Here is a 12,361-nt window from a genome sequence, read left to right on the forward strand (position 1 = left end):
CCCAGGCCTCCTGGGGCATTCCTGCGAGACCTGCGTGCCCTGGGTTCCTACTCATGTCAAATCAGCCTTCACCTAATGAACATCCATTGTGAGATGCGTGTCCAGGATGGGAATGTTTAATAGTAGTGGCCACTGCTCAGTAATGCTTTGAATATGTGAATTTTGCTTCAGAAGCTCCTGGCTGTTGTGCAATATGGTAGTTACCAGCTACTTAAATGTAAGTGCATTAAAATTAAACAAAATTTAAAATTCAGACTCTCAGTCACACTAGTCACATTTCATGTATATTTCATATTTCGAGTCATATTTCAGTCCCTACATGTGGCTAATGGCTGCTTTCACCAAACTCTGAAGGTGGAAATGCTCTGTTGGATGGTGCCAGAGCAACCCGACCTCATTCTTAATGACCCCTTTGGCCAGCTGGGCTCCTCATCAGTCCCTGCACTGGTGTGTGCCTGCTCAATTATTCAGTTGTGTCCAACTCCTTGTGACCCCATGGACTGTAGCCCACCAGGTTTGTCTGTCCATGGGATTCTCCAGGCAAGAATACTGGAGTGGGTTGCAATTTCCTTCTCCAGGGGGATCTTCCCAACCCAGAGATTGAAACTAGGTCTCTTATATCTCCAGCATTTGGCAGGCAGATTCTTTGCCACTGAGCCACTGGGGAAGCCCTTAGAGATTCTTAACTTCTACTAAAATTCAGACTTGGATCTGAGATCATATACTGTTACACAGGAAGTGTTCGATATAAACACACTTTAGAAACAGAATTTAAGAGCTTTAGGGATGTTGCTGCTGCTGCTAAGTCACTTCAGTCGTGTCCGACTCTGTGCGACCCCATAGACATCAGCCCACTAGGCTCCTCTGTCCCTGGGATTCTCCAGGCAAGAATACTGGAGTGGGTTGCCATTTCCTTCTCCAATGCATGAAAGTGAAAAGTGAAAGTGAAATCGCTCAGTCATGCCTGACTCTCAGTGACCCCATGGACTGCAGCCCACCAGGCTCCTCTGTCCATGGGATTTTCCAGGCAAGAGTACTGGAGTGGGTCGCCGTTGCCTTAGAGATGTTAGGAATCCTCTTTTGTGACAGCATTACTTTTCACGAAGGAGAATGTAAGATCCAGAGAGGTTCAGTGATGTGCCTGAGAACACACAGTGACTCAGCACACACGATCCCAGGTCACCCAGTTTTCACCCAGGGTTTGTCTCACCAACTCAGCATTAAGGGGTCTCCTCACTGCAGGACCCAATAGCTCTCTGTGCTTCCTACATGGCAAGATAGCCCTAGGGTCTCACTGTGGGCCTCCTACTCCATGACCACTTTCTGAGTTGCTCTGAGTGTTTACTTACATATAAGTTCAAGCACATTAAAAAAAAAAAAAAATACACACTTTCCAAGAGACAGTTTCCCTAAAAATGTCCCATGGGCTTCCCACTGCAGAAGTCACCCTGGCAGTAAAGAGAAACAGACTGAACAGCCTCCGTGTAGGTACAGTTTCAGTATTACAAGCAAAGGTCAGAAGCACTCTTCACTATAACTTAACTTGCCATGCGTGTCTCACAAGGGCATGTATTTTTATTTGATATCATATTATCTTTCCAGGGCTTCCCCAGTGACTCAAATGGTAAAAAAAAAAAAATTTGCCTGCAATGCGGGAGATCCAGGTTCAATCCCTGGGTGGGGAGGATCTCCTGGAGAAGGGAACAGTTATCCACTCTGGTATTCTTGCCTGGAGAATTTCATGGACAGAGGAGCCTGGTGGGCTACAGTCCATGGGGTCGGGAAGAGTCAGACATGACTGAGGGACTAGCACTTTCACATCTTTGCAGTAGGGGCTCAGCTGTCACTTCTCCAGTGGGACTAAGACTTGAAAGACCTGGTCTGGCATAAAAAACAAACTTAGAGTAACCAAGGGGGATGGCCGACGGGGGGGAAGGAGAGATAAATGAGGAGTTTAGATTTAATATATACAGGCTACTATATAAAAATAGATAAACAATAAGGACCTACTGTTTAGCACAGGGAACTATATTCAACACCTTGTAATGACCTATAATGGGAAAGAATCTGAAATAGAATACATGCATTCGATATCTTGTGATAACCCATAATGGAAAAGAATCTGAAAAGGAATGGATATACGTATAGTATAACTGAATCACTTTCCTGTACCCCTGAAGCTAACACAACACTGTAAATTAGTTATGTTTCAATATTCTTAAGGTTATAGAAAATAAATAAATTTTTCTTAAAAAAAAAAAAAAAAGACATGGTCTGGGAACTTGGACCTAGCTGTGATAGTGAAGACTCTAGATCCTCTTTCTGTTTAGAAACAGAAGTCAGCAGATAATACAACCCGAGGGACCCAATCAGGTCCACTCTCTGTTTTTGTAAATAAAGTTTTATTGGAACATGGCAATAGTTCTTCATTTACATATTGTCTATGGCTGCTTTCAGGCTGCAATAGTAGAGCTGAGACAGATGTACTAGATGTAACAGAAACTGGAGGGTCTATAAGGGTAAAAAATATTTGTTCTCTGTCCCTTCTATCACTTTACAGAAAAAGTTTGCTGAGCCCTGGTCCAGTCAGAAGAGATAAACCATCTCCCAAATCCTGCTTGCTATTTACTTCCAAACGATGCTTATGAGGTGGGGAAAGTCCAAATCCAAGAAGATCTTGCCAAACCGAAACCATTATTGTAGCCAATTACAGCTGTTTCCTTTTAAAACCAATGTGCTTTTAATAGGGGTTTGGAGGGAAAATATCTTCAGGTGCTTTTCTCTTTTGCATTTTTTTGTTCTGATTTCCCCTCTATTTAGCCAGTTGTGTCATATTGTCTAAAGGATGACTGAGGTTGTTACAAACAGAACTGCAAGGAAAAAAGTAATAATTGATATTTTGCTTCTTACATTCAAAATAAGGTTTTCCATTGAGACTATATTTTTGATAGCCAGGTTTTGTTGAGAATAAGGATTTTTAAAAAATATTAATTTATTTGGCTGCATTGGGTCTTTCTAGGTCGGGGTAGTAGTAAAGAATCTGCCTGCCAATATATAGGAGCCCCAGGAGATATGGTTTCAGTCCCTGGGTGGGGAAGATCCCTGGGAGGAGGGAGTGGCAACCCACTCCAGAATTCTTGCCTGGAAAATTCCATGGACAGAGGAGCCTGGCGGGCTACAGTCCATGGGGTCGAAAAGAGTCGGACATGACTGACTGAATACACGTACAACATTAGGGCTTAGTTGTGGCATGCGGGCTCAGTGGTTGCCCCATGGCATATGGAATTTAGTTCCCTGACCAGGGATGGAACCCATGTCCCCCAAGAATGAGAATCGTCTAAATGTCTTTATTTCCTTTTTGAATTATTATCAAGGTGTTCCACATAAGGCAAGTCCCAATCAAACAGAAAGAGAAAGAAGAGAAAGCCCACCTTCTCTGACCCAAAGTTATGTGGGTTATGGGAAGAAGGGAAGCAGAGAAAGAGAAGGCAGGTGTTCAGATGTGAGTCCCAATTTCCCCTCTCTGAGCTGAAATCATGGGTGGGAGCATGACTCTGAATCCAGATCTCCTGGGTTCAAATCTTGGTTCGACCCTGGGCAGCATAACCTCTTTGTGCTTCTGTTTCCTTGTATGTGAAACGGCTTGTGGTATCACCTGCCCTGCTGCTGCTGCTGCTGCTGCTAAGTCGCTTCAGTCATGTCTGACTCTGTGCGATCCATAGACGGCAGCCCACCAGGCTCCTCTGTCCATGGGATTCTCCAGGCAAGAACACTGGAGTGGGCTGTCATTTCCTCCTCCAGTGCATAAAAGTGAAAAGTCAAAGTGAAGTCGTTCAGTCGTGTCCGACTCCTAGTGACCCCATGGACTGCAGCCTACCAGGCTCCTCTGTCCATGGGATTTTCCAGGCAAGAGTACTGGAGTAGGGTGCCATTGCCTTCTCCGATCACCTGCCCTGAAGAACTGTAATGAGAACCGAGTGACTGCGTGAGTGCTAAAGTGCTTAGAATAGTGTTGGTCACTTAGTGGCATTGTAGTGGAGATGTGGGGGGTGGATGTTGCTGTAGATTTTGGAAGGAAGGCTCAGCAGATGGTGGACTCTGTCTCTCACTCTCACTTTGGGGTCTGGAAGGAAGTCACCCTAAACTGCCCCCGCACCAACCTGGAGCAGTTCTGTCAAAGCAAATTCTTCACCAGAAGTGGGGATGGGCCTGGCCTTCATCAGAAACTCAGGACCAAGAGCCAGGTGTCTGGTAGGAGGGTTTCCAGAGGGAACCATCTTGGCGGGTGGGGAGAGGGGTGAGGAGACCACTGATCTGAGACTACCCGGAGAGGAGCTCGTGGGAGTCATAGCAAGTCTCAGGTGGTCCAGTCACCACCAGAGTCCAGATGGGGAGAGTGAGCAAGGGAGCCCCTGGGGTCCTTAAGAGCAAAGAGAGAAGGACCAGGAGGTACTCTGGCCACAGACACCAGCCACCAAGGCTGTTCAGCAGGAGCCAGGAGCAGAGTCGGGCTCTGCCTAGCAGCTCCAGCGTAGAAACTAGCAGAGATGGACAGGCCATCACCCCTCTGCCAACAAGCATACAGAAACCACACCCCTCTCCTGTGGGGGACGGGAGTGGAAACTGGAAAGACTGTGCATTCTCTTTTTTAAAATAGTTATTTATGTGGTTGTGCCAGGTCTCAGTTGTGGCAGGCAGACTCAATTGCAGCAGGTGGGATCTAGGTCCCTGACCAGGGATCGAACCTGAGCCCTTTGCATTGGGAACGCGGAGTCTTAGCTAGTGGACCACGAAGGAAGTCCCAAGACTGTGTATTCTATCTCTGCTGGACTGTTTGCTATTTAAATTAAATGCAAGTGTGTCTGTTAGATTAGGTGGAAATACAGCCCTCATCCCACAGTCCACCCTCCCTCACAGCACCTGTCCAGCAGGAAGGGGACTTATAAACACATTATATCACTTCATGCAAGCAGAGAAATTGCCCTTTTACTGCTGTGTTTGAGGGCAGTGGGAGTACACTTGTGACTCTCCCCTTCTCCCCCAACCATTAAACTGGGTTATACATTTCACAGGGCCTCTCACGCCCACACACGCACAAGCTGGTGTCTAAAACCAGCTTTGGGAACAAACCAGAGGCGTTTCTGGCTCTAAGGTAAACAAGAGGAAGAAAATCTTTCCAAAAAAAGACTCATTCCTGGTAGCTTTATTTTAAAAACAGGGGAAATGCAACTCCTTGCATAAACAGAATTTAAAAGTACAACTTCTTCCTCCTCTCTTTCTAACTAATCAAGGGAGAAAATGACAACCGAACTGTCCATACAAATGTATTGTTCACACACTTAGTAGAGTAAGGCTTATGCTTCGGGCCTATTAGGTAAATGACAATTTTTTTAACTTTTCAGGGCAGAGGAAACTAAGGAAAGCGGAAATCCCTGAGCCTTAATCTTGGAAATAAGCTGGAGGCCCCCTGGCCTGGGTGACTGGGGACCATATTTGGCTCCACCAGCAGGAAGCCAGATGGTGTCTTCAGGCTGTTTCTCAATTTCCGGGATAAACCCACAGGATTTCTCTGCCAGGAGTAACACTCTTGCTAAAAGCAGGATGAGTGACCTCAGATAGCTCCTCTGGGGCATTGGAGCCACTGGGGTCAACGGTGCTGTCGCCACCGACTCAAAAGGCCACCTGCCAACGTGCCACATGCCACTGCCAGGAGCGTAAACACACACACACACGTGTATGCACATGTATACTCCCCAGGGGCCGAGGCCAGCACAGCATCCCACATCAGACGGGTGGACAGCATGTCTGTCCCGCCACTGGGAGGTCTCTCCCACCCAGAGGAAACGGCAGAGACCAGACGGCAGGGCCTGGAGCCCACGCAGTCTGACCAGCGCCCGGCGGGTGAGAGCAGCAGGATGGAACCAGAAAGCGGGATCGTCGACCCTCAGGTAAGTCCTCCTGGGACAGAGGGGAGAGGCGCCGGGGGGCAGAGGAGGATGCTGAGGAGCAAGGATGAACATTCTGGTACTGGATACTCTCCCCTCGCTCCAGTTTATCCCTTTTCTCCCCATCTCCCTGCCGGACTCTCCGCTTGTTCTGAAATGTGTGAGAAAGGGACTGTTTGAATCCCTCTTGGGCTCCGCTTCCTCGTGTCAGTCAAAGTTAATTATGCTGCTTTTACCAGAAGACAATTGCACATCCCTCCCAGCACTTTTCCCCAAACCCCACAGCTTCTGTGAGGGCTGCGGGCAGTTCCGCTCCAGAGAAGAGGAAAGAGAGGAGTTTGGGTTTAGGGAGGGGGCAGCTGGCCAGCTGTGCATAGCACAGGTTGGAAGAAACTGGAGCCGTTCCCCCATCTCCGGATAAAGCTCTCCGGTGAGGGACAGAGTGTCTTCTTCCAACAGTGCACGATCAGGAGGAGGTGGATACCTGAGGCCCTTCCTAGGGGGATGGGCGTGGGGGCGTCACCAGGTCCAGTCCAGTGCCGCGGGAGGAGGCAGAGGGGATCCCGACGAGGAGGGTCAGGCTGCTAGGACTTGTACTTTCTGACTGTTACTGAGCAGAGTCGGACAATAGAGGTTGGATGAGGACTTTTCAGCGTCCAACAACTGAAGGATGGAGGAGTCTGGAGATCAGGAATTTGTGATCATGGGATCTGTTCTTAGAGCAAAATCTTAAGCAGCACCCCAGTACATGCTTCACATTGAAGCAGAGCTGTACTGTATGTTGGGCCAGGTTGGGGGGCCTCTGCCTTGGTTCCTCCACTCCTGGGACAAAACCACGGAGGTCTTAGAATTGCCTGGAAAGCTGTGTCCAAACCGCTGATGTGGTAGCATCTCGTCTCTGTGTCTTCTTCCTTGTCATCCATCCAGATGTGGTCCCGTCTGGGGGGTGCTGGTCCCTCCGCCAGTAAGGCTCTTGCCCTCGACTGGTTCCCTGACACATGCAGGTCTCAGCTCAAATGTCACTGTGTTGGGGGAACCTTCCCTCCTCCCTCTCAGGAGGAACCTCCCCTGATTTGTCCTCGCGTGTGCGTGTTTAGACGCTCAGTCCTATCTGACTCTTTGCGACCCCGTGGACTGCAGCCTGGAAGGCTCCTCTGTCCATGGGATTCTCCAGGCAGAATACTGGAGTGGTTGCCATTCCCTTCTCCAGGGGATCTTCTAGACGCAGGGATTGAACCCGGGTCTCCTTGCATTGCAGGCAGATTCTTTACCATCTAAGCCACCAGGGAAGCAGTTACACTGCTTACTCAACCTAATCACTCTCATTAGGATGTGAAGTCCAGGCCAGCAGGACCTCCTGTTTATTCACTGCTGGATCCCTAGTGCCCAGGGCTGTACTGGGTACGCAGCCTGTGCTCAGAAAATACCTGTTAAATAGTCTACGGCCATACAACTCTGAACACGCCCCATCCCATCTGATCTCAGAAGCTAAGCAGGGTCGGGTTTGGTTAGTACTTGGATAGGAGAAAATACCTGTTAAATGAACCATGAGTTAGAGGGGATCAACTCTAAGGTCATAAAAGACTCAGGGCTCCAACCCAGATCTCTGACCCAGGGGTGTGCCCTCTTGTACTTCATCTGGTTCTTGCCTCCACTGGATCCTAAGTAGCTGAGGAAGCAGTACTGCTCATTTTCAGTCTCTGAAGAACGAATTTCTTATGTGCAACTGGGCTAAGCTATCCTAAATTACAGGCTAAGGACTCCGTACTTGGGAGAGAGGGGGATAGGGCTACGGGGGAGGCAGGGTCAGCCAGACCCTGACAAATGTCTCCGCCTCTTGCAGGTGACTGACACAGGGGTGCCCTTCTTTCCCTCTCTTAATACACTCTTTTATTCTGGAATCTTAGTCACACTTCCCTCTGGTCATCTTTGTTTATTTGGTTGGTCAGAAGGCTATCCATTAGTTTCCACAAATTCCTGACTGGCCTCTGGGTCACATTAAGTCTTGGATCTTTTAGGAAGCTGCAGTCATCTGAGGTGGCAGGCAGTGGTTAAGGACAGGTGGGGCCTCTGTCAACTGGTAGCAGGATTCCACCCTCTCCTCCCGTGCGGCTACCACATGGGATCTAGTGGAGCGATGTGTATAAAGACCACAGCATGTCATGTACTGAGTAAACATTTCTTTCTCTGTCTGAGGATGGTTTTCCGGGGGTAGTTAAGCTCTGTTGACTGTAGATCAGCGCCTTATCCATCCATCCAACTGGTGTCTTCTGATCAATGGCCATATACTGAGCTCCCTGCTTTCAAGGTATGGAAAATTCCTCTTATTTCATGAGGTCAGTATAGTGGATTCAATTTCTCCATGAGCTAAATGTTGCTCCAAGACTAATTCTTAAATGTGTAGATGTGTTATTTATTCCAAAAAGGACAGATAGAATGTGAATGACTTACTGTTTTCCAGCCTGATCCCTCCAGTCCAAATTATGATGACATAGTATTTAAACCAGGGCAACTTTTTTTTTTTACCATTTTATTTACTTTTTATTTTTTAAATATTTATTCATGTATTTATTTGGCTGCATCGGGTCTTAGTTGTGGCACGTGGGATCTTTCACTGCAGCACGTGGACTTTAGGAGCTGTGGTGTGTGGTGTTAGTTGCCCCGTGGCATATGGGATCTCAGTTCCCCAGCCAGGTATTGAACCTGAGTGCCCTGTATTCAAGGTGGATTCTTAACCATTGGACCATCAGGGAAGTCCCAGGGAAGCTTTTTCTTCATATTTATTTATTATTTTTTTCTTAATATTTATTTTGGGCTGTGCTGGATGTGGGCTGCACGTTGCTGCGCGTGGGCTTTCCTGAGTTTCGGGGAGCAGGGGCTACTCTCTCGTTGCAGTGCTTGGGCTTCTCATTGTGGGGGCTTCTCTTGTTACGGAGCACGGGCTAGAGTGTGCAGGCTCAGTAGTTGTGGCGCATGGGCTGAGCATGTGGAACCTTCCTGGACCAGGGATCAAATCGGTATCCCTTGCGTTAGAAGGCGGATTCTTAACCACTGCACCACAAGGGAAGCCCCAGGGCAACTTCCTTGACCATATAAATATTGCTCTCCCCTTTATAATCCTGACCTTAGAGGCTTCACTTATGTTAAGCACCTAGATTAACCCTTATTGACCAATATCCCATCACCAAAACAAACCAAACCAAAGGAAGGAAAATATTTATTAAGCCTCAACACTCAAATAAAGCACCAAAGAAACCATGATACCTGACTTTGGAAAGCTTATGATTAAGGGAAGGGAATACATACAGTCAACTGTAATATAAAGAAACTGTTTAGTTAAAACAGTTGTTTCCCAAAGATGTGGTCCAATTACCACCAGCTGGTAGTAAAAGTATTAGCAACGGAGGACAATTTTCTTTTGTCATGGTTTTCATTATAGTTTTAGTGTGTGTTACAGAATATCTAACTAATCCATCAAACCTGTGATTTCAACATTTTTACTGCTTAAGATGAGGCTAAAGCAAGTGGCATGATACGCTTTAAGGCAGACCTTGCGACTGACGTAGGCACATCCTGAATGTTTCAGTCATCGTCTTAATTGTTGAGAAGTGTGATGGCTCGGGTGATATGAATCAGGGGGTGTGTGACTGTGCGTATTGATGGTTTCTTTTCACTAAAACCCGAAATCTTGAATAAAGTACAGCTGAAGTTTGGGAAATGCTGATCTAAAAATCATGAATTTAAGTGTCTGCAATCAGCAATGCAGGTGCTTTCCAAGGCCAGGACCGTGAGCCTGAGATGGGTGCAGTGGGCCAGCTGCGAGGGAAAGGGTGACCGGGTCCTCAAGGCAGACTGCCACTACCCAGGCATCACAGGAACTGCTCCCTCCCAGGCTCTGGACTTGATTGGTTTTCCATCTGCCCCAGCTCCCAGAGTCTGGATGCATGAACGGCTGAAGACCAGCCCTTTCTTCCCTTTGAACCAGTGATGCGTCCCCACCCAGAGTGTGGAGACCAAGATGCTCTCCCTTCTCCTTCCCAAACTGAGCTCTTCTCCAGCTTGAACATTCCCCTAAATGGATTCAGTCCTCAGCCCCCTTTTTTCCACCTGTGCTGGAGATGGAAGGAGACAGGAGGATGATAGGAGACAGTCTCCTAACATGAAAATTGCTCAGTTGTGTCCGACTCCTTGTGATCCCCATGGACTACACAGTCCATGGAATTCTCCAGGCCAGAATACTGGAGTGTGTAGCCTATCCCTTCTCCAGTGGATCTTACCTACCCAGGAATCGAACCGGGGTCTCCTGCATTGCAGGCGGATTCTTTACCAACTTAGCTATCAGGGAAGCCCTCAAGACTGGTACATATCAAATGCAAACTCAGTATAGAAGGAGTGTAGTACAGCAAGAGACAGAATGTAATGGGAGTGGAGGTAAAAGTGACTCATGAACAGGAGGGCTAGAAAGTGCTTGGCAAGTATCTTGCAATCGACATCCAGAAAACAATTTGGTCATACGTATCAAGAGGCTTAAAAATGAGCCAGTAATCCCACTTCTAGAATCAACCTAAGAAAATAACCAGACACATGTTCAGATGTGCAAGGATGTTCACTGAAATATTATTCATATAAAAAAAAATGGAGTAACCAACAATGAAGGAATGGTTAAATAAATTTTGAAAGTGAAAAGTCAAAGTGAAAGTTGCTCAGTGTCCAACTCTTTGCAACCTCATGGACTATACAGTCTGTGGACTTCTCCAGGGCAGAATACTGGAGTGGGTAGCCCTTCCCTTCTCCAGGGGATCTTTCCAACCCAGGGATCGAATCCAGGTCACCTGCATTGTGGGCAGATTCTTTACCAGCTGAGCCACAAGGGAAGCCCAAAATAAATTTTGACACTTCTGTTAATAGATATGGATGTTGAGGTTTGACAGAAAACAACAAAATTCTGTAAAACAATTATCCTTCAATTAAAAAATTAATAAATATAAAAAATTATATATCATGGAATTTTTTTTCAGTGTTTGGGAAGAATATTTCAACAAATACCAGCCTGAATGTGACAGGGGTTTGGAGGGGAATGGATACGTGTATATCTATGGCTAAGTCCCTTTTCTGTCCACCTGAAACTATCCCAACATTGTTAATCAGCTATTCTCCAGTATGGGGCTTCTCAGGTGGCACTCAAGTGATAAAGAACGCAGGAGATGCAGGAGACATGGGTTCAGTCCCTGGGTTGGGAAGATCCCCTGGAGGAGGGAATGGCCACCCACTCCAGCATTCTTGCCTGGAGAATCCCATGGACAGAGGAGTCTGGTGGGCTACAGTCCAAAGAGTCGCAAAGAGTCGGAAACAAATAAAGTGACTTAATACGCATGCACTCCAATATAAAATAAAAAGTGTAAAGGAAGAATAGAAAAATGCTAACTATATTTTAAGTCAAAAAATTAATTTATAGAGAATGTTTATACAGAACTACATAAACATTTATCCCAAATGCCTAAAAAAAGAATCATATAGGATAAATACATACAGGAAAACTATTCACAAGAAATATACCAAAATGTTAATACTGGCTACTTCTGGCTTATAAATACTTATTTTCTTCTCTTGCTTTTATTTTTACTTTTTATTTCCTTTACACATTTTCTTCTAACCCATATATTATATTTAGAGTAGGAAAAAAACCCTGCAAGTTAAAAAAGAAAAATAAGAGAAGTAGCTGTGCCTACATGCAAATGAGATTTGTGAACATGAGCCACAGCAGATACATACATACATGCATATTTATTTCCCATCTCTGACTACCATGGAAATAAACAGCTGACTAATCCATGTTAGTTGGTTTCTCCTTTGAAGTGGTTGTCCCACTTTTTAAAATTTTTACGTAGTATTAATATCTCAACTCTAGCTTTTCACATCTGAGAATGTGCTGAGAACAGACTTCAGAAATGTGAGGTCCAGGGACAGGCCTGCAGGCCACTGAGCTCCTTCAGAGGGACACTGTCAGACATAAACGGGGGGGTGGGGGTGGCTGCACCCTGGTGGAGTTACATCTCACGCCTGATGACCCCAGCAACACATCCTGCTATCATCCACAGAAGAAAGCAAAAATCACTGTATTACATAGAGAGATACAGAGGTGATAGCTAGACAGACAGACAGATGACAGAAAGATCTGGGATGCATCCTTGGAGGGGCAGTCACTAGGTGGACTCGGAAGAATGAACAGGACTGAGCAGCAGAGAACATTCTAGCTGTGAGGACAGTGTGAACAAAGGCAGGACATCATGGGGCATCTTTGAGGAAGGACAAGTAGCTCAGTTTGTCTAGACTACATGGTGAATGGAGAAAAGACAGTGAGAAATAAGATTATAAAGGTAGGCTGGAACCAGACCATGATGGACCTTGAAGGCCAT

At 46.4% G+C, this 12,361-nt stretch overlaps 1 protein-coding gene across 2 annotated transcripts in view; it reads left to right on the forward strand.

Annotated features, from left to right (window-relative positions):
• Positions 1-5,392: 5,392 nt before the first annotated feature.
• The window catches only part of NINJ2 (ninjurin 2), a 72,445-nt gene continuing 65,476 nt past the window's right edge, over positions 5,393-12,361 (forward strand). Inside the window, exon 1 of one of the 2 annotated variants that reach the window (XM_070370090.1) lies at positions 5,393-5,948. In XM_070370090.1, the coding sequence (XP_070226191.1) occupies positions 5,802-5,948 (147 nt within the window). In that variant the 5' untranslated portion in view covers positions 5,393-5,801. The remainder of the gene's footprint in view (positions 5,949-12,361) is intronic. The other variant, XM_005895182.2, reaches the window with a different exon arrangement.

The sequence above is a fragment of the Bos mutus genome, chromosome 5 (genome assembly GCF_027580195.1).
Source record: "Bos mutus isolate GX-2022 chromosome 5, NWIPB_WYAK_1.1, whole genome shotgun sequence".
Lineage (NCBI taxonomy): Eukaryota > Metazoa > Chordata > Mammalia > Artiodactyla > Bovidae > Bos > Bos mutus.